The 22,814-nt window shown below is 43.2% G+C and overlaps 1 protein-coding gene across 3 annotated transcripts in view; it reads left to right on the plus strand.

Moving 5' to 3' along the window:
* The first annotated feature begins 430 nt into the window (after positions 1-430).
* Positions 431-22,814, plus strand: part of msrab (methionine sulfoxide reductase Ab) — a 51,468-nt gene continuing 29,084 nt past the window's right edge. Inside the window, exons 1-4 of one of the 3 annotated variants that reach the window (XM_088932140.1) lie at positions 13,601-14,297; positions 17,709-17,777; positions 18,143-18,196; positions 18,717-18,836. In XM_088932140.1, coding sequence (XP_088788266.1) covers positions 18,190-18,196; positions 18,717-18,836 — 127 coding nt within the window. In that variant the 5' untranslated portion in view covers positions 13,601-14,297; positions 17,709-17,777; positions 18,143-18,189. Of the gene's footprint in view, positions 636-13,600; positions 14,298-17,708; positions 17,778-18,142; positions 18,197-18,716; positions 18,837-22,814 lie in introns of those variants that run through there. The other 2 variants (XM_088932141.1, XM_088932139.1) reach the window with 2 other exon arrangements.

The raw sequence follows: 22,814 nt of genomic DNA on the forward strand, positions 1-22,814 counted from the left end.
AGAACAACCTATTGTATGCTGTATCTCCATCACTAGGGTTCCCACTGAAACTTGCAGTTCAGTCGCTTCTTTTGGTGGAACTATCGAGTTCTGTCAGAATGTGGGCAACACAAGTCCTTTCTAATACGCTGTAATGCACTGAATATAATTTCAGAGCGGAATTTCCTCTATTTCCATTTTCAGCGTATACAGAATGTTAAAGGACATTGCAAATACCCGTGGAAGACTTCGCTTTTCTCAAAATCGCTTTTAAGCGAACCATGTAACCGGACACCACACCAGTGCATTTTCACACACCCCACAACATGTCTTTAATGTTGCTATTTATTCTTCTCTTTTCTACAGCGAAGGGTGTCAAAGCAGAATGTAATACCAGCTAATTAACATTCAGATGCCGAACTTCCGGTAAAGTATGAATATTCATGTCGTCGGGGGTCCGCTGCTGCTCTTCCTCTCCGTTGCTGTAACTGGAGTGACGCTTCCGCCCGAGTCTCGCTGCCATGTTGCTGTGGTTCGGAGTCATCCCGCTATTAGCAGCGCCCCTCGCCCGCTGCCAGCTCGCAGACATGGCAGCGAAGACTCAGTTGCCCAGCAAAGAGCCCTAAAAGGCAGGCCAGACAAAATGGTTGTTTCAGGTAAACACGCTTTCGTAATACACACATCGGCTTTGATTTCCGTGCTACGCTGAGTTCCTGCCATCACGAAGTTCCCTTTCCCGGTTATAGCGACCAAGAGCCACATGCTGACACTGGATCAACGGTGCTAAGTTGCAAATGTTGTGGCTACAAAATGTTTTTTTTTTCTTTATCACAGTCACAATGAGAGCCCGCTACCCTGCGGTCGGCTGCTTCTTTTAGACCTATGCCACTTTTATTTAAACCGGTAATGTCCCCGTGTTGTTTGCTTGTTCGATTTGGGCACAATCGGCGATGATTTCCTTAGTACAAGACACACAAAGTGTTATTTTCTGCAACTGTTTCATCACAGTCCAAAATCTGTAATTAATACTATCACTCAGAACTGTTTGCACGCAAGAGTCTTGGGACGCCTCTGTGTTTGCTAGTTATGTAGCATATGCTTCCTGTGAGTCCTGGGTTCTGTGCCCGATGAGACTACAAGCCCTTGTTCTCTTGCCCAGGGTCTGCTCACGGTAGGTTGCCAATACCATGCAGCCCCGTAGCTCCGCAGCGTGGACAGCTGCCATAAACCGAGCGCTTGAAGTTACAAGTGCAGACAGAACTTGGAGACCACGCAACAGAAACAAAGTTATGCACTAACCCATTATGTGTAATAAATAAATCCTTTAGGAGAAGCACTGTACGTGTGCATTCTGATGGATTTTGGCACAACCCTAGATCTGACTAAATCCCATCAATGTTTTAAGCTCCTTCTTTTGAATCACATTAAATATAATTGAATCCAACACGAGTGCTGAGATAACACATGGAGTATACGAAGAATAGAATATGTCACAAGTGCTTGGAAGACACTACCTAGTTCTTCATATAAAGAATTCAAGTAATTTTTTAAATAGTTATTAGTAAACATTCTAGTGAGTTATACTTAAAATGTTCCAGTAAATTAACAAGCTAGAGGCTGGATACCCAATGTGCAACTTTCTAGACATCTCTTAACATGCGTTACTGGGTCCTATACTATACTGGACAGCGTTTCACAGCTAGTTCTTAAGCCCTTTAATACATTAGCAAATGAGCTTTTCAGCTGTGTATATTCACATTTTATTGTACTCAGTTTTAACAGGTTCCTCACCATAGATCAAAACAGACTCAGGGTTAAGACAAGACCACCGTTGTGTATTCTTTATGCTTCATGTGTTAAAAGCACGGCGTGCTCCATCCTTCCCGTGGAGGGTGAACAGTGTTTTCTTCCGCAGTCTGACTTGCATGCTAGGCCGTGTTAAGTTGCAGCTCACCTTGTGCTTTCCTGGAGCTGGCTAGCCCATATTTTAGTCACACACGAATGCCGTCAAGTAAGCGAAGAGAACTACCCTGAGCAGGGGGGCGTTTCATTCTTGTGCTCATAGTGCTGGGTCTCTTGACATGCTGTCCCCGTGTTAGTGAATTCATCATAGGGTAGGCTCCTTTGAGCATAAGCCATCATGGCCTTGGCAGTGCCACCTAGTGCCAGGGCCGTTTGCCAGTCATCTTGCCTGAAACACATAGGCAGAGAGACAGGATGCCCACAGGAAGGAAGCCCAAGGCCAGACAATGACACCCAGGGTGTCTGTTGTGGCTTCTCGGTGAGGAGTTTTGCAGTACCCTTAGGGTGGTCCAAAATGGCCGGGATTGCTCCAGCCTCTGACCGCCCAAACGCTACCAGTCCCCCCTTGTGGGCATTTTTTCTGCGGGGACGACTTTACTTCTCTGCCGAACTTCTCTGGGGGGCTGTGCTTTTCAGAGGCTCCAAAATGTTACAGGGGAAGAGCTGCTTCTGCCTCCATGCTTTGGCCTCGTTAAAAGGTCTCAGAGCTAATAAAACAATTATTGAGCTCTGCAACGCTCCGCTGTCCAAAAGCCCATCTGTGCGTTCCGCGCGTGATGATTCTGCCCTGTAATAAATTCCTAACAGTCTGTCAGAGCAGCCCTGGGAGTGCGTGGTGGACATCTGTCTCTGTCTTTGACTGGGAGGGAGGGAAGAGGGGTGGGGGAGGGGGGGAGGGAGAGGCTGTGGTCGTTTTGGCCATTGCTGTCATGAGCATGTCTTTTAATATGATTCTAAATAATAGATTACATTTGCGTCTTCCTAGTGTTGTGTTAAACTTGGCCTGAGTCTCTGTCGTGCTTCTTGCTGAGAGATGTGTGGTGGCATGCTGTGATCTGAGATCTGCAGTCGGAAGGCTTTAGCTTCAGTTGCGTCTTACCAAGAATTTGTTATGTGCTACAAAGTGCTCCCCATTGGTCACTCAGTGGAGCAGCAGTGACTCCATTTACTCCTCAGTAAATGTTCGCAGTGAATCCATTTTGCACTTTATGGTTGTTCTCTGGTGGATTTTATCGTATGTATGTGCAAAACTCACTTATGTAAAAGGAATTGACCCAGTGTTCCTAAATATACAGTGTCTGTCCATACGTACAGTCCCCTACAAAAGTATTGGCACCCTTGATAAAAATGAGCTAGAACTTCTGTATAAAATAAACAACACAGGTAACGAGCTGTGTTTTATGCACAGAAAACATTCTTGTATTCTAATGCTAAGAGAAAACAAAATTGTTAACAAGTAATAATTTTATTTTTCAAAAAACTGGTGTCATTGGCAACCCTTAAGATTCTTATAAATAAAATCCAACAAAGTTAAAGCTACATTGACATTAATTAACATTTATGTTCATCTCAGTCTTAAAGAACTATGTTCTCTCCATGGTTTCCTGTTCCCCTGGAGTGTAAAATTGAGGTAACACGCATGTGAGATCCCTTTGTCACCCATCACCATGGGGAAAGGCAAAGATCTCGTCAATGAAAAAAAAAAACGGTTGTTGACCTTCATAAATCAGGTAACAGTTACAAAAATAATAAAAACAAAAACGAAATATATCTCTTACCACATTTAGGCCAATAATTAAGAAGATTAAACCACTGCAACAGTGGTCAAGTTCCCTGGTAGAGGATACAAGTGTATTTTGCCCCCACGCACAAGGAGGAGGATGGTTCAGGAGGCAAAGGGAAACCTAGGGCCCACAGTTGGAAAATACACAGCTTAGTTGTATTTTAGGGTCACCGGTCTGCAGTTAGACACCACCTCCATGACAGTAGACTATGTGAATGGGGAGTCCGAAAAAAAAAACGTCATCGAGAGCAACCAACAAACATCAGTGTCTGGAGTTTGCTAAATGCCATTGGTGCTTGGATTGAAACTGGGTGCCGAAAGAAGGATTTACATCACGCAGAAAAGAACATCACACCTACGTGGAAAGTATGGTGCTGAATCTTTGATATTTTGGGGGTGTTCTGCTTCCACTGGTCCTGAGGCCTTTGTCAAGGTCACAGGCTTCATGGGCTCTTCCAAATACCAGGACATTTTAGTCAAAAACCTGGTTGCTTCTGCCAATAGGCTTAAACGTGGCTGCAGGTGGATCTTCCAGCAAGACAGTGACCCTAAAAACACATTACAACCCATAGAGAAATGATTAATTGACAGTAAAATCAAGATTTTGCAATGGCCACAGCAGTCTCCGGACTTGAACCCCATTGAAAACCTGTGGCTTGAATTCAAATTGAAGAGGGCAGTCCATCAGCTCAGCCCAAAGGATATCAAGGATTTGGAAAGAGTCTGTAGGGAGGAATGGCATAGGATCCCTCCCAATGTGTTCTCTAACCTCATAAACCATTATAGAAAAAGGCTCAATGCTGTTGTCCATACAAGAGGAGGCTGCACAAAGTGCTGAAAACAGGGGTACCAATAACTGAAACACTTTATTTTGAGAAATAAATTTGTAATTTGAGAAATGTGTGATTTTGGCTGCTTTCATTGAATCATTATCAAAGTCAAATTTATTCCACATGTTGGAAGATTACAACATAGCTCATTTCCTGTGTTCTTTATTTCATACAGGCTTTTTTGCTCATCTTTATCCAGGGTGCCAATAGTTTTTTGGGGGGTAAGGTAGACTTGTGATTCCATGACTCTTTCAAGAAAAGCACGGTTTAAGTGCTGAAATGAGTGTTAACTGAGGTGTAGACTGTACGTAATAATTAGCACGCGTTCTCTGCTTAATGAAAATTTGCTTCCACCTGACTGATCCGCAGACTGCCCTTTGAGTTTGAGAGGATCTGTCACTTTTTATTAATATGAAATTATGGTTCCAACAGGCTGCATTTCCTTAAACATGGATTTGCTTTATGTTCTCTTTCATTTTTCAAGCTGTGTACATTTGAATGGTGGAAGACGGCCTTTATTTCAAAGCAGTACAGATACAGGGTCCATTCATTAGTGTACATGACTCTTTTCTGTGCGTAACGAATCATGGAACTGCAAATCACCAAATCAAATGGTTAAGTTTCTGTAAACAAAGCTGTTACCAACTCCTTTGCTCTTCCATTTGAACTTTTAAGAATGAGGAGTCTTCACAGCAGAAGTGATCTGACTTCATTATAAGCTTTTGGGCACAACCCACGCTAAATATTGTAGTTAAAGCTACTCTTGATTAAATACCTGCACATTTTCAAAGTTAAAAGTGATGGAAAGAGTTATCCCGATTTTAGTGGAATTTAAATAAAGATATTTGGATTACGCCACAGGACTGGTGCCTTCAGGATAACAAAATAAGCAAATGACATCAGCAACTTCCTGCTTCTGGTAGTATTAGAACTTGTGCAGTCCATATATGTGCAATTAAAACCTGTCACCTGAAGGTGAGTAGTAAGCCTTATTAAATTCTGCCATTTGGAGGGACTCGGGGCAGGTGTGGTCTGGAAGGCTTGTCTCTGTCCTAAAGAACAGAACGCTATGATAGAGAAGGTATAACGATTTGTTCACTGCTCACTGTTCTCTGTCAGTGTAATCTATAAACGTGGAGCAGGAGATGGAGAAAACAGCAAGCTCATGGTTTGTATATCTAACATAGGTTTCACTGTTGGCCATAATCTCTATACAGCGATCCATTACATAGGGCTGTCATCTCTGTATACAGTCATCCATTACATAGCACTCTTATCTGTAAACTGTCATTCATTGCACAGGGCTGTCATTTCTGTATATACTGGTCCTTCTCTCATAGGACTGTCATCAGTGCATATAGTGGTCCATCTCATAGACATCTTTGTACTGTATACAGTGATCCATCTCATAGGACTGTCATGTCTGTATACGGTATATCTCATAGGTCTGTCATCCATATATGAAATGGTACAGTGAATAGGGTCATTATCTCTGTATACAGTGGTCTCTTCCCATTTCCCATAGTCTCTCTATACAATGGTGCATTGCACATCTAGCCCCAGTGGGACTAGAGTACAGGCTGAACTTTTAATAGAACCTACTTTTAGAAAAAAAATATCTGCTTGTTTTTTTCCAGCACTGCTCAGTCATTGTAGTAGAGCACACAATCTTAAAACCAGCACTGTGTGTTAAAAATAGAAAAAAAGTAGAATGGAAAATATTTCTGAGACCATTTCTTCAACATAATTAAAGAACTTAAACTAAAATAAGAAATGAAAGCTTTGCATTGCACAAATGAAAACTTTCTGTATCTGCTGAAGTAAAATAGGTCACCGGCTCACACTGATTTTTTTGCTGCAATTGTTGCCTTCAAATCAGCTTTCCAGAATTAACATGTGACTGTGTCTCTCCCTGATCAGGATAGAAAGTTGATCAGGGTGCGTTTAAATGGTGGATCACTGTAATGTTAAAATATGTCTTTGAGTCAGTCAGTCAAGTCACAGCATGAAGATAGGGTCATAGTGTACTACTAATGTTAAGAATTACTGTTTATAGAGTACATTACCAATTATAGAGTTTCATTTGTTTTTATTTTAGAATTTGTGTTTGTTATCTGACCTATCTCAGGAGACCTGCTGTGTCACTCTTCCTAAAGAGAAAGCTAAAATATTTCTGTTAAAAAGTCTTCAAATGCACATACACGTCACTGGAAAGGGGTGACCCCAAGGGGCTTTTCTTGTGCACCAGGGCAGCGGAACAGATTAGTTGAACCAGACCAGAGGGTCATGGGTTCAAATTAAGATAAGATCACTTCATTGGCCATATACAATTTCTTCTATTAGGAATTTGTCCTTTCACAGACCCCAACTTGCTCTCCATGAGACACACAGACAGGGAGAGAAGCTGGGGGTCAGAGCGCAGGGTCAGCCATTTATACAGCGCCCCTGGAGCAGCTGGGGGTTAAGGGCCTTGCTCAGGGGCCCAATGGAGTAGGATTCCTCTGCCAGCCATGGGGTATGAACCGGTAAGTTTCCAGCACCGGGCGCAGATCCTTAGCCACAGTGCCACCACACCAATTTCCAAGAAGGGTGCTGTTGGTGAAAGGCGCTTCACTCAGATTGCTTTAGTAAATGTCCCACTGTATAAAACGTACTCTCCTGGTAATGAGGGTCAATGAGAATTTGTTCTCAATTGACTTATCTAGTCTGTCGATGCACTGGAGTCCCATCCAGAGCAGGCCCTGCCTTGCACCTGTTGCTAGTGGGGATAGGCTCTGGGTCCCCTGCAGCCCTGGACTGGATAAAGCGATTAGGAAATGGATGGATGACTTATCTGGTGAAGTAAAGGATTAAATGAGAACTGTAAGCTTTTCTCATTTCACCTGCAGCGAGCATCTTTCAGGCCCAGCTACACTGAATTGAAGATAACCCTGATTCCCAGCTCAGGGGGCTCTGCATTAAAACACCCTAAAGGAAACATAGCTTAAAAACACTCTTGAGAAGACCGGGAGTGGAAGGACAGCAGAAAGGAAAAGCTGAGAGTGACAAATGCGTGTGAGAGTTTTTAAAAAGGGGGGGCGGTTTATTTGTGAATGCCTGAATGCTGGGACAGTGCAGCGCTCAATTGCAGATTGTGTGTCGGAATGCGATAAGGCACTCAGGTAAGGGACACCTGGAGGCTTGCTGAGGGTGGTGGTGGAGGGTTGGAGGAGACAGCGTCCACCAAGGCCGCATGCCTCCTGTGTGTGGTGTGTGAGCTGCACTATCTCATTGTCAGGCGCTTTGTTTCTGAGGGCGGCTGCTTGTTCAGAGAAGCAGGCGCAGTGCTGGGCCAGTGCTGCATTGGAATGAGGCTGCACTGTTTTAGGAGGAGCCAGCTCAGAGGACTCCATCTTGCTGACTGCAGCAGTTAAAATGGCAAGTGGGATGGAGGACGTGGGGGGGGGGGATCTCACCATGGCAACGGAGAAAGGTTGCTAGGATACTGTTTCTGATTCAGAGAATGGGAAAGATGCCCAGCAGTCTCTTTCCTTCCTAGCTCCTGCATAAACCAGCATTTGATCACATTGCATCTTGCAGTAAGAGCTTACTGCAGGGTTCAGCATTTAAAAGGGATTGGTAACTTATATAATATGCTTAAATATTTTAGAAAAACAACCCCCCAAGCAAGCAAACACCAGAAGGGATAAAGGGATAAAGCTTGGTTTGATGTGGAAGTTTCATCTGCTTGTTGGCACCCCTGCAGAAATGATCAGTACTTGTACTTGAAGTGTCCACCATTAACTAACATCCGTCAGTCAGATAGGGTGTGAGTAGGTGTTTGTTCTGTCTTTGTACAGAAGATAAAGAGTTAAAAGAGCATCTGTCAGTTTTGGAGGACCTTGTAATCTTGAATTGTTTGAATTTGCAATGTCAGTCGCTAAGGAGACATCCACAAAGAAGCTGCTCTCCTGGTAATGCTGACTCCTGGGTTCAAAATCGTAGGATATGTAGTTAAAAGAGTAGAATGTGTCTCAAAGAAAATTGTAATAAAAATGTAGGACGTATTGGTAAAACCTCATTTAAAATGTAGTGCTCAATTTTGGTAACCGCCTTACAGAGAGGGTATGGCAGCGCTGGAATCAACCCAGAAAAGTGTGACAAGATACAGGAATGTCCTACTTTGAGGACATTGAGGGGCATAAAGAAGTGAATCTAAAACAGAGGAGGTGACAAAGGGACTTGATTTCAGTAGTCGGATTCTTCAAAGGTGCTGACATCTCCAAACAACAACTGACTTCTTCACAACAGAAATCTGTGAACACGAGTAGAAATGATGTGGAATTGCATTTAAAACAGGAGAACAGGAGGCTCTTCTTTTCACAAAGTGTTGTGGTAGGGTGGAACATGCTAAACCCTGGACCATTTTGAACAATGTCTGGATGAGATCTTTGGATCAAATGACTACTAACCACCTCACGGACTATATGGGCCAAATGGCCTCCTCTTGTTTGTAAGTGTTCTGATGGACATAAGATTTCACCAAAGCTGATACTCAGAGGTCACGCCTTTGTAATGTCGCCTACATTTTCCTTTGTGCAAACAGTCTGTAAGTGGTTGTTCCCTACTGAGAGAAAGACATCTGTCTGTAAGTCTGGGGTGTGTAAATGTTTTTACAAGGATTGATTGAAGTAATTCAATTTAATTAAGACCACTGCTTAATTTAAACATTGGTCTTACTGTAGTCTCATACAAAAGCAACCATTGCTCCTGTCCATTTGGTCACTCTTAGAGCACGTGATCATTCATACCGTGCTCGACTGCAGTCCACTGAAGTGACATCACAGGCCGGCAGAGTTTGCCGGCAGCGGGTTGTAAAGTATCTTCTTATCTTGAGTATGTTAGGCTCGGCAGATGATGGTTCTGCCCCATTGTGATATTGATTCTTGTGATTGATTGTTTGAGGCTTGTGGAGCAGTGATGGAAATGCCACCGGCACAATCAGTGATGACATTCTGTCCTTCCCTTGTTCAGCAGCAAGTCGTCAGGAGCTTTGTGCTAAGGTGAGATGAATCAGTGTGTCACAGCAGCTGAAGAAGCAGCACTGCACCTGTCCATCTCACACTTACATCTCACTGTACACTTACTGTAACTCAAACAAGAAACATCACTATTCCCATTTTGTAACTATTAACATATTTGTGTGTGAGGTTTTGTTTTGCTGGTTTGGCAGAGATTTAATGACTTGAGATACTGATGATAAGCTCATAGCAGAAGGGGATATTTTGCCCTGTCAAGTTTCGTAGTGGATTTGTTTGTACATTTTGGGGGATCATCAGTGAGTATTTTTAGGGGTGCCCTCTGAGCTTTTTTGACATGAAGTGAAACTGAAACAATAACATGTTCCTGTTGAGGCAACCTCCATACTTGAAAATTCTGGTTCCATAGTTGGCTTGTATAAGGTGCACTAGTAATGAAGAAAGAACGTGCATCCTGGGTGCTACACAGCTTATTTGAACCACAAGATCCAGCAGCAGAATTAAGGCTTCTGATGGAGTCTCATGAAAACACTGTAAGCCTGCAGGTGCCCGGGAGAGCACAGGCAATGCTGATGCACAACAAGGAGAGGAAATGTTGACAAATTCAAATCCTTTATCAATGATCAGAGATTTGGGTCAGTTACCCCTGCACTATAAGGCTCATCCTGCTAGCTGACGGAAGACTTGTAGTGACTTAACCATATGAGAGCACTTTCTCAGTTTTAATACAGGTCTCATAGACTGTGGTGGAAACATTCCTCTCCAAGATTCCCAATACCTCTCCCTCTTTGAAATCTAGTCCTAGGATTTGTCCATTGCTTGCCTTGTGCATCAAGTACTGTAAGATGCGTCAGAGATGTCTGTTCCAGGTCCTGACTAGACGCTCTTGACACCAGATGATGTAATAGTAAGGCTGCAGCCTTGGAAGTCTGGCACCAAATGATGAAAAGACACAAGCAACAGCAAAAACAACCGCATCAAAAACGTCATTAAAACAGGGCTGGGCAATTTTAACTGCCTATTAACATTGGCTTCCATGCCAAAAACCGCTCATCTGAAAGATGGGTTGTGGCAAGTGCACTATATAATTTTTTGTTTTTATGATGCACCTCCATAAAATAGGTTGCAAATTAATAATCTGTCAATTTTCACAAATACGTAGGACTAAGAGGCTTCTTATGATACTGCTTGTTAACCCACAGTTCAGCTTAACTTTAAAGCTTGATGGTGCATATTATTATAGCAAGTACACTTAATGTAACTCAAACAAGAAACATCAGTACTCCCATGTTGTAACTAGTCATGTATTTGTATGTGAGGTTTTGTTTTGCAGGTTTGGCAGAGATTTGATTGAGTTACTGATTATAATCTCATAGCAAAAGGGGATATTTTGCCCTGTCAAGTGTCATAGTGGATTTGGTGCGTCTTTGAGTGGGATGTCTGCAATTCCCTGTATGTTGTTAATGCAGAAATGCAGCTTTGTATCTGGGCCCCATCTGTTTCACTTTTATACAAAAGGGTGACCCATAAAAGACTAAACAGTGGGGCGTTTTTCCCAGTTTCTGTAACATTTACTAAACTAAGGGTGGTCATGATAGTCCATTGCAGGGTTACAGGTGAGTGAGAGGGGGCCATTGAACTGATCAACAGAGCTCATCTGTGTCTTGTAAGAAGCCAGGGTATCAGTTTCAACAATATGGCTGGTAGCTTGTAGCTTGTTCCATACTCCCACAACCTTTTGTATAAAAAAGTACCTTCTGTTCAAGGTCTTAGAGTGCCTTTCAAAAGTATTTAGTCCCTTACACACTTTTTACATTTTGTTGCTTTAAAACCTGTAATCACGACACTTTGAAGTAGGAATTAATAATACATGACCTACTCCACACAATCAATGCAACACTAACAGAAGTCAACAGATGATTTGAAAGAAAAATGGAAAAGTCATGAAGTGTCCAAACCCTTTGCTGTGCTACCTCAGTCAGGAAGTGAATTGCAAAGAGAGATTCAACCATAAAGAGGAAGGAGCTTTCAAAACAACTCAAAGCTATAGAAAGGCACAGCTCAAGAGAAGAGTGTAAAACAAATTTGAAAGAAATCAAATATAACATCACTTTATTAACCCTTTACAATTTCTTGCATTAGGAATGATCTTTTCGCATACCCCAGCTTACTCTCCATGAGACACACAGACAGGGAGAGAGCCTGGGGTCAGAGCGCAGGGTCTGCCATTGTACGGCGCCCCTGGAGCAGTTGGGGTTAAGGGCCTTGCTCAGGGGCCCAACGGAGTAGGATTCCTCTGCCGGCTGCAGGTTTTGAACCGGCAACCTTCCAGCCACAGGCGCAGATCCTTAGCCACAGAGCCACCGCTCCGCTCCTTGTGCCTGATGAGGCTGGTCATGAAGGAGTGGAAGGTGTATCACACACTGCCTAGATCATGGTGTCCCTCCAAGTAGAACAACAAGACAAGGAGAAGAGAGGTTAGAGATGCTACAGTGAGGCCAGTGGCAACTTCTAAAGAGCTCCACAGTTCAGTTGCTGGGAGAAAATGTCTATGAGTCAACAACAACTTGGTCACCATTCAGGGATGGCCTGTGTGGCTGACTGGCAAACCCATCTCAGATCCTGCATAGAGTTTGCAAGAGAACATTTATGGGATACTGCAAACATGTAGCAAAAGGTGTTCTGCTCAGACAAGACAAGACAAGACCTTTTGGCCTAAATGCCCGGAGTTACATGTGGTACCGACCCAACACAGCACCAGAGTATTACTCAGTATTACTCATTGCTCTGTGTTTCCTTTAACACTGTGGAGAACTACATCTATCCCAGTGTTTTTTTTAAACAAACAACTTGAGTTAATACCTTTTTCTGAAAAATTTCAATTCTGAAAAAAAAAGATATTTCTTTATGCTCTCATCATAATAAAATATAGCAGGGTAAATGTGTAACAGTGGTTGAGGGGCAATATTTCTTGTGACTCACTTTACGATAAACAAGTCCAAGTCATAAAGTCTGTGTGAAGAGTCTCATTAGTACTGTATGCTGTTCTTTGTGTGAAGATTTACAATCTCACCATGAATCAAGACTTTGTACCTTGACTTGCTGATCATGCATAACAGCAGCTCACCATGGGATTGCCTGAAGAATTGTGTGACATAGCTTTAGTTCCCCAACTCTCTTCTTTGGAAACGAGTTGTGCAAAATCCTTATTGTAGCTGTGTGGGTTAAAATAGCCCTGTTAGCAGGGCACAAGGTATTATGTGAAGAAACACCTACAGACCCTCCCAGGAAGTTGCTTCTCTGCGTTGATAAAATAATCGCCGGATTAGCAATCCGGTGAAGCCAAAAGGCAGTCTGCTCCAGCCACTCTCTCCTCCTTGTCGATTTCTCTTTTAGGAGTGTCACACACGCTCCGGCTCTGGCGGCCGATCTGTTTAGCATGACTTTGGAACAGAAAGCCTTTTTGTTCCAAAAGTTGGGGTTGTTTCATTCACGTGCAGATTTCTCTTGTGTGCTTCAGCTGTGTTGCAGTGGGGTAATCTGAAGACGGCACATAAGGTTGAGAGTTTGTGTCCTACCATGAACAGTGCCCACATTTTTGGTTCATTCATGTAAAAAAAAAACTTTACAGTTCTAGGGCAGCCCTCACACCAGCACAAGCTTCCTTGCAGACACTTACAACACAACCAGTATTCCGAGGCACGTGTGCGGAAACACATTTTTGTTCTTTTTGCGGGTTGTTTTGCCCGAGCAGAGCCGACTTCGCCAGCGTGACTCCTCAGTGTGGCAACAGGTTGTCTCCGCAAGAGCAGGCTGCCCCGGTGGACTATCTTGAATCAGACTGAACAAATCGAGCAAAATAAAGAAACTGGCAGCAGCCGTTGTTTGTGAGAAGATTACAGATCAGGTTTCTGTACTCTGCGCTCATTAGCTCCTCTGCAGCAGTGCTCCTGCGTTGTCTCAATGCCAAACAGTCAAGAAAATAGACACAATTTTCCTTCTCACCCCTCTCTTGCTAACACCTACCTCTTACCTCCTACCTCAAACATCACCTTCCTCACCCCACTCTCCTCTCTCCCACCCCCCCCCAACCCCCCACCCTTCCCCAAAATGATCGGTATCCCATGATGCTGTGCTGTCACTGTGGGGTGGGTGCCATATAAGAAAGCAAGCCTCCATTTCTGCCCAGAGCCAGGCTGTTACTAAAGGCAGGAAGGGGAGATTCCTGTTTGAGAAAGGAGACGGACAGGGACCCTGGCTTTTCTTGGATGCGGTTCCACTTGTCCTGGATTTCGGCAGTGGTAGTGGTGGGGAGAGGGGAGGGAGGGGGGTGTTGGGAGAGCGCGTGGGCAGTGGTGGGAGGGTCGCACAAAGACGGTGCCAGGCTGGAACGAGAGTCGTCCGAGGAAGAGATAAAAGAGAAGGATCCCGTAGGGTGGGGGTGGTGCAGGGGGCAGCGGGGATGTGCTGGCTGGTGTTGGTTTGTGGTTGGTGGTGGTGGATGGGTTGGGTTATAGAAATTCCGGAAAGGTGAACAAAAAAAAAAAAATGGATGATGCCACTTGGCTGTCTCGCTGTCCCTGGGAAGATGTCCGGTGGATGTTTGTCGCTGGGAAACAAACAACAACAACAACTACAAAAAAAAAAAGATGCTGTTGTCCTGCCTCTCAAGTTTGAAAAGAAAAGGCTTCTCGTTCTCGCTGTCTTTCTCTGTCTCTCTCTCTCTCTCTCACTCCCTCTGTTTTATTCTTCTTGTTCTCCCCTGTTGTTTGCTGTTTGGCACTGTATTGACTGGCAAGGGAACAGTTGAGCACTGAATAGACCAAAGACTGGCACAGGCTGGAGGGCTGCCAAGGCTGACTGGGAGAGATGCCGGCTGCAGAGGTTGGTATGCTGGTGGTGGAGAGCCGACTATGAGCTGAAGTACTGAAGGAGGAGAGGCAGGGGAAGTGTGTGTGTGTGCCGTGGTGGTGGGTAGGTGGGTGTGTTACTGGGAGAATGCAGCAATAACAGACAGCTTGGCAGACATTGGGGGCATTTTTTCGTGTGACATTGGATCCGTTTTGCGTTTCAGGAAAGAGCAAGCTGGAAACCACCATTTTTCAGAAGGTTCTTTGGCTAGTTATTGCTTTTATCATCTGTTGCATGTTGCCTCTGCTCCCAGCAAACGTTCCTGTTCTTTGTTTTTCATGGCTGAAGTCAGCAGATTGTCTGCCATCTTTTCTAGCTCGGGAAAGAAAAAAGTGCAGACACATTTGTTGCCAGTTTTTCCATGCGCAAACTGGCAAGCTTTACCTTGCATTCAAGTGGCAATGTGCCAGCATATTTTAATCTACAGTATTTATTATTTTCCCTGGCTCTTTTTCAACATGCAGTTTTTGGTAAATGGTTTTTCAGTTAAATTTCTTTAATAAATGGGAATCAAAGGACTAGTATTGACCAGCATGATTTCTTTCTAACAGCTGAGCAGTTTACATCCTTAAATTTTGTCTTTTTGCATCCTTGATATGCTGTGCTTTCATTCAATACAATGCATGCATTATCAGCAGTGTTATTGACAGAGCAGCCTAAACAAATACCTTTCGTTAAGTGAATGACTTTTCCCTTAATATTCCAAAGAAATTGTAGCCTTTTCTGCACTTGACTGAACACCAGGCATGACAGTATTTTTTGAGATGGGATGGTTTAAGCTGTTTTGTAATTACAAGCTGTAGTTAATGAATATGTCTTATTATAGCACATTTTTATGTAAGGGATTGAGTGTTGCCTTTGATCAGTCAGTTTATCTGGAATTGTGAAACAGCGTAAAAGGCAAGTCTGCAGGTTGGTAACTCCAGTTTTTACAGCATGGCCAAACCATTTAATTACAGGCTTAGTAGAATTAATAGATCAGGCTGCTGATTAATTAATACCTCATACTTGAAGAAGTTTTATTTTATGCCTTGTCTTGCAAATTTAACATTTGCTCTCTTTATGTCATTTATCATGCCTGCTTGCTATATTTTTTCAGCAAAATATATAACATGCTGTATGTATATATTAAATTTGTGAAGACAGTCCTCTTCTGAAAAGTAGTTGTGTGGTTTGCAAGTGGTTACAGCAGCTTCTCAGAGGCTCATCATTCCTTATCTCTCTGTGCTTGGTTGTCGCTGTACATGATGACACTTTTCAAGTGGTGTTTGATTGTAAACGTCTGTCACAGTAAACTTCCTTTTGGAGGCTGCTGTTTTAGTTAAATGAACTTAAACGAACTCAAGAGACGAGTTTCAGCCTCGAGTTCCAGCACGGCGAAAATGAGTCTCCAGATCAAACACTGGGGATGTTGGGGTAGTGACACTGTTCAAATGGCTCTGCTCAGAGTGCAGCCCGGCCCTCTCCATCCACAGCTGCCTGAGCTGTGTCTGCTTTTAGCCCAGCTGGGACTAGGATCCTCCAGCCCTACAGAGAGCTGCTCGCAGGGGGTAGAGGGGACTGAGTCAGCCAGGGAGACGTGAAAACGTGACTCCTGTCACCTGCTGGTATCGGTGAACCTGCGGTGATCTCGGCAAGCACTGCAGCACAGCTCAGCTCTTTCTTGAGCTCACTGTGTGCAAGGGCAAACAGAGAAAGGCACACTCTGTACTTCTTCCTCTGGGTTTGGGTTAGCGATTCCAAAGGGTCAGAGGGTGTGAAACAGAAGAATATTTGACCGTCTCACTTTTTTTTTTACAAAAATGGTCTCATCTCTGCTTCCCTTCCCCCCAAAAAACAATATCCTTACTTGAAAAAAAGGAAGTTTTGATGTTGTGCTCTAGAGTTAAATAATTAACTTACGACTTCCTCTTTTTTAATCAATTATTCGTAAGCTGCAGTTCAACATGTTCTGAAAGCCTTTAGAGTGTCTTTTCTTTCATTTCTGCTTCCTTTTTGGATTTTATATACCCTGGTGATTTCACAACTGTTGCATGCTCCAGAGTGCAGTTTTGATTGTCTTTTACATGGGCCAATGTGTTTGTCTTTAGAGCGCCATCCCCAGCAGTATTCCTGCTGTGCATCATGCCAGCTGGGGGTGATCATGCTTTAATTCAAATTGAGGGATTCAAGGGTCAGCCTCCTGTCCAGCAACACTGACCTGGCGGTTTGTCTCTGTTTGGCCTCCTCATACTGAGACAAGTGAAAGGTGGGGGGTGGATACTGATTTTTTTTTCTATTGCTTCATTTAATATAAAAAAAGCAAGTGCACCTCAAGAGATTAACATCTAAACAAAAACAAATCGCTTCCGTCAAGTTATTTGGATTCGCGGGGATCATTCGAGTTTATCCCTTAACATCTCCGCAAATGCAAAATACTGTTTTATGTGGTTCGTGCCATGATGGGTAAAACAATAGCAAAGTCTGAGATTTCAGCACAGAGTGGATTATTTTAATCCCAGTGCACATCTGTGATTGTGTTTGGCTTGATTTAAGATATTCCAGTTTAATAGGGCTGGTTGTGATCACACTGCCCCCAGTCCACTGTTTCCGGCTTGTGTTTTTAGAGATTCTACAAATTAAGAGCAGGAGGAGGCAGGGGGCTGAGTACCCCATCGTAGCCCAGGCCCAGTGCCCACAGTGTGTACCAGGCAGGGAGGGCAGTGATCTCTGTGGGATAGACTGGAGAAGAAGAGAGCATGGATGATTTGTCATTTCTCTCCAGATAGTGGTGGAAGGTGTTGGTATTGGTACAGCGCAAGAGAGGTTAAAGCAAAGTAATGATCTTAGCATGAATCACACAAAGCACTTGTTTTGATTCTGCTTAATCAGAGCCCCTGTCGAGGCTGAGCTAATCTTTCATTTTTATTCACCTGATGGGGGGCCCGGTGACCCTCTGTGTGCCCCCAGCCCTCCTATACGGCACTGGGGTCCTGGATGAAATTGTGCACCTGTCTGCATGGAGTTTGCATGTTCTCCCTGTGTTCGTGTGGGTTTCTTCTGAGTACTTTGGTTTCCTCCCACATTCCAAAGACATCCTGGTAGATTATTTGGCCTCTGTAAATTGTCCCTGGTGCAAGTGTGTGTTTGTGCCTGTGTTTGTGTCTGTGTGTGCCCGTCCAGGGTGTGTCCTGCCTTGTGCCCGTTGCTTGCTGGAATAGGCTCCAGCTCCCCCTGGCTGGATGAAGCAGTAAGAATTTCAGCTTCTTCAGTGCAGGGCATTCCCTTAAGCTCTGGAATGTATCCAATTGCTCTTCTCTGGTCTGATTCCAACCTTTTTTTACCTCATCCCAACTTCTATAATACTTTATAGTTCTTTATTTGTCTTTGCTTTTCTTCTCACAGAAAAGCACGCAGTGAGTGGCCACCCCACTGTTGAGCCGTTTCCTGACGGGATGGAGCTGGTCATGTTCGGTAAGACAGACAAGATCAGACACTGAGAGCACTTCCCAGCGCCTGCAGTTTGCTTTCCCTTTTGCACGGGGAGCTTTTGCCTGCAGCTTGTCTCGAGAGCAGGCTCAAGTGGGTCTGTTAACTCCGTTTAGATTGCTTTTGTTTTCAGGGCACGATCAATGTGGGCTGATTGCATTAGCTGTTATTAAAGAGCCTTCATCGTTGGAAGCATAAAGAGAGGATTAACAAGGAAAACCTGCAGTACACTAACACGAAAGGAGGAGGTTTTATTCTTCTCTTGAAAGAATACAGAGATCAACTAAAATGGAGTAAAAATAGAGTAAGGGAGATGATGAGATACATGTTCTTGATTGTTTTTTATGCAGCCATGAGATGTTAGGATTCTCCCTGTCTCCACTGTGCCAGTGTAAGGATGAGAAGTAAGTAAGAGCTAAGTATCTCTAGCAGGGAACATGTCCCTCGTGGTCATATCATTTTCATAATATTGTGACATGCCAGAAGGTTGGGGAGTCATAACAAGCAATCTTTTAATATGTGGATCCCAGGAAAACTGAAATCTTAGCCGTAAGGTACCAGGTAATGCTTTTTATTTACAGTGTGAGCTGATTACTGGCTTCAAAACATTCAACCCTCACACAGACTCACAGTTCCACCTAGCGTTTTGTCCACAGAGGGTCCTCTGTTCTTCTGCTCTTACTTCTCACTTCATTCTACTTTTGTTATCTCTTTTGCCTCTTTTCTCCTGGAAGCCTCAGTTTCATTGTTTTTTAAAAGCCAGTGTGAAATGTCTTCACATCTTCTCCCAACCAGTTAGGTGACTGATAGCGGTAGGGCATCACCCCTCTCCACAGCTTTCTGGGTAATGTAGTTTAGGCTAGAGCCACCATCTTGCCTGAGCCTGCCATCACCTCTTGCCTGAGATGAGGTTCTGTGTTGCAGGTATGGGCTGTTTCTGGGGTGCTGAACGGAGGTTTTGGAGGACGTCAGGTGTATTCTCCACCCAGGTCGGATATTCTGGAGGAATCACGCCCAACCCCACCTACGAGGAGGTGTGCACAGGTATGCTTGAACCACCATCTCAACCTGCTGCAGACTTCCACTGTAGTATCTCCAGCATTCATTTCTTCATGCAAAGGCTTGTGGATGAATATGTCATCATCATTAAAAGTCCCTGTGCACAGCCCTCAGTATAGAAAAAGAATACAGTTTACGACAATTATATATGCAATGTGCAGTTAGCAATGTGCACTTTTCACCATTTAACAACCTGTGGTGTTGTTGTTACATAGTGGCTACCTTTCTGCTTGATTATCTAGAGAGGAAAAAAACTCACCAGCCCTTGGAAAGTGTTGTTCAACATGTCATTGAAATCCTTCGGTTGCTTCTCATTGCTGTGTTAATTGACATATGCAGATCTAAGCTTCTGAAAATGAACTGTTAATACAGTATCTAAATTCCAACTGGCAAAAGACACTTTTCTTATTACTGTGGTTGCTGTAAAAGTAGAATATGGCCTGGCTGCCTGAGAAACTATTCAGAAGTTTGAATAGGCTCCTGGTTGTTGTTTTACCTGATACCTCATGAGCTACAGCAGATTAAAGCAGTGTTTTTTTGGGGGGGAATAGAAATCTCCTTAAAATAACAGACACTTGAATTCCTTACAAGTTCTATTAAAAGTAGTAGCAGAATGTGTCTGACATGGTTGAAGAGAAAACTGACTTCAGAATTGAGTAACTGAAATGTTGGCCTGTTTCTGAACACCTGTGTATGTCTCCTCTATACAGAAAAAACATCTTTCTCCCAGTGGCCACCCAGTGTTACCTCAGCTCAACCACAGGTGTTGTCCCTTTAAGAGTGATCAGTATTTCAGAGGATAACAAGCTGGGGTTTTTCATGCATTTATTCATGATGATTGTCATGCTCCTGTTGCTAGGCAACTAGGTGCCGTAAGAAGGGAAGTATCCTGCCTTCATTGCGACAGGTGCCATGCTAGGCATGTAAGAGACAAAATAACTGAGCGTCTCTTGTCTCAAAGCTACTTATGTTATACTTTATGAGGATGCAGTGCAGAGAATATAAAATCACATTTCACTAATGTTTCAGGATTTGAGGTTTAGTTTGACAAAAAACCCTGAAAGATTATAATTCATTGTAATTAAATAAGACGAAAAAATCACCACAAAAATTTGCTGGTTATTGTGTTCAGCGATCATAGACTACTACACTAGGTCTTTCCTTTGTTTTATACTGTACAGCTCTGTGCTCCTCCACACTGCAGAGCTCTGTGCTCAAATGTACTGCAGAGCTCGTGCTGATTTTTAACTTTATAATGCTCTTGCATTGCTCCATAAATTTTAGGATTGTTCTAATACTGTATTAGAACTCGTTTTTGTCTTCATGCTAGAACAATTATATGGCCAACTACTGAAAGTTTTGTTTTATTCATTTTAAAATAACAGTTAATATGGGTGGATCTATTTTTTAGTACAAGTAGTAGCCTTTAGGCTTTCTTCATGTGTCAAGAGAAAGCAATGTTAATTATGAGGAGCACAGCAGTGGGTCAAGTTCGATTTGATCTGTAAATGTGATGGATGAGCTGCTACAGCACTTCGTATTGGCCGTTCCTGTACAGTTCACCTTGAGGAGCGAACGGGTTCTGGAAATTTCTGAGTCACAGAATTGCTAAATCGTCAGAGTTTGTGAGGGGAACCTGCACCTCGGTGTCAGTAATACCTCAGACTTTGCGGCTGCCTCCCTCGCTTTTCAACACAATTCTCCTGCATCACAGTTAGCCCCCCCTCTTCCTGTCCCGTCCATGTGACCTACTTCCAGAAAGCCGGCACAACGGAAAGCTGTGCTGTGCCTCCCTGAGGCCTCCTCCTCAGCTCACGCTTAATTGCAGATTTGAATAATCTAGGAGCCGCAGTAGTCAGAGCTCAGTTTCTGAGGAGGTATAATATTTGTATCAATGTTTTTAATTGCAGGCGCTAATCTGTTAGCATGCAGGGAGAGAGAGAGCGAGAGCAGGCTTTTCCGGGGTTTTTTTTATCTGTCAAAGGGTTTAGAGGGCCGCTGAGAGTACCGGGGCGTGATGGCTGGGATAATCCATCTGTTTGAAACACTGCTGTGTGCACATGGTTCGAAAGATCCGCTGTGCAGGCCTGTCGGGGAAAAATTGGGTGTCTGTTTTGCTTTGGCCTCGCGCATCACCCTGCTCTCTTTTTAATTTCCTCCTGCGAGTACGCTGTAGCACAAGTTTTAAAAATACTAAGTATGATGTGCATGCGTAGAAAAGAAAAACATTAAGCATGGCAGATGCAGCAGAAATTACAAAGCTGACTGGGAGATTCACCATAGCTGTTATTAAGCCCCAAGTGAGTTGGCATTTTTGAGATTGTGAGATTTCAGTCTTTGCTGAGATTCTTTTAGGTGTTGTGTAGTGATGAAGCTCATTGCCCATGACTAGGAGAGCTATAATCAGTAACTAAAATGAAAACGATACAAATCTTTGACTGATTTTTACGCCGTAGAGTATCATAGTGCATCACGCACAATATGATTGGTGTAAGGAGGATAGGGAATATGTAGTCTGGATTTTGAGAGCTGAACTGCACAGTGAAATCTTGCTATTCTACTAAAACTGCCATTGACTTTGACACCTGTTTTGAATAGTACAGAACAATTGCGTCTTAAGCAACATTTTTTGTGATCGATTCTCTCTTTTATTGTGTACCGTCTTTGTTTTATTCTCTTTGGAATTCAATTTTCTGTTTTCTCAAGCACTTTGAGACGATTGCTATTAAAGGCAGTATCAAAAATGAAGTTTATAATTAAGGGGGCAGTCATGTAACTTTAGGAATTATCGGAGGATAACCAGGCAGAGGAAAACCCTGGTTCTTTTCTTAAAAGATCCACCTCACGCTGGTTTTGCTGCAGTCTTTTGAAAGGAGGGTGTTTGTGGGTGCACCCAAAGACAGATTGCAACCTGTTGACTCTCTCTCTCTTCATGAGCAGATTGTCATCATGGGTGTTTTCTCGTTAAAATCTGAGTCTCTCATCCATCCCAAAAAAATACCCACTTAGTCTTCCTAAAACCTTTGTTTTGTCTGAATGTGAATGATGGGAGTCTCCAGACAAGTAGCCTTTTGGGTACAGGACAGTAACGGTCCTTGTTTGTGACTCTTTTATGTCCATAATGACAGACGGTGACTAACTCTCTTCCAAAAAGTGACCGGTTGTGGATTATCCCTTCATTGCTGCGTTTGCACTTAATCTTAATGGTGTTAATCTGTTAATCCCAAAAGGGGATGAAGAGGAATATCAATGTCTGATGTAAAACTTGTCCTCAATGGGGTTTTAAAATTCTGCAGGGCATGTCTGCTCCAATCTGTCTGCACTTTCTAGCTTGATATATGGGATATACAGTACGTGTGCCTTGTGTTTGGAACTGATAGACTGCAGAAATACTATCCATTTGGAAACGCTGTTTCTTAATTTAAAATAAATAATTGATTGTAGTTATTTGGTGGCCTCCATTGGGAATGGACAGATCTGAATTATTTCGTTTCTTGAGTAGTAGAGAGGTGACGCAATTAGTGCTTCTGGTAGAAGTTATTTTTCCAGATTATTCGCTTGTTTTTCACTCGGCGAGCCTGAGCATCGGAGCTGTGCTTCGAGTCAGTCAGGCGATGTCAGTACTTCAGGATGAAACCAGTGAACGCTGCTCTGTGGGCTCAGTCTGTTTTCTAAATAGGCATCTTTACTGGTGTGGCTTCTTGGGGCACAATTGAAGTTTTTAAATGGGAACAAATCTCCGATCTGTAATTTGTCTTTGCAACATCACTAGTTGAGAGATGTTATTTCAGATTGTCAAACAATAGAAGAGCACAAAGCTGAGAATAGGTCTTGATTTAATAATTATTAGCAGATCCTGAAATTTGCTACACTTTTTGAGATTGTAAAACCCCTGACGGAATCCAGTAAAAAAAAAAGTGGTTTAAATTTTTATTTTGTCAGGGAGAGCAGCAGAGGATTGCT

Source organism: Atractosteus spatula, chromosome 14 (genome assembly GCF_055471065.1).
Source record: "Atractosteus spatula isolate fAtrSpa1 chromosome 14, fAtrSpa1.hap1, whole genome shotgun sequence".
NCBI classification, from domain to species: domain Eukaryota; kingdom Metazoa; phylum Chordata; class Actinopteri; order Semionotiformes; family Lepisosteidae; genus Atractosteus; species Atractosteus spatula.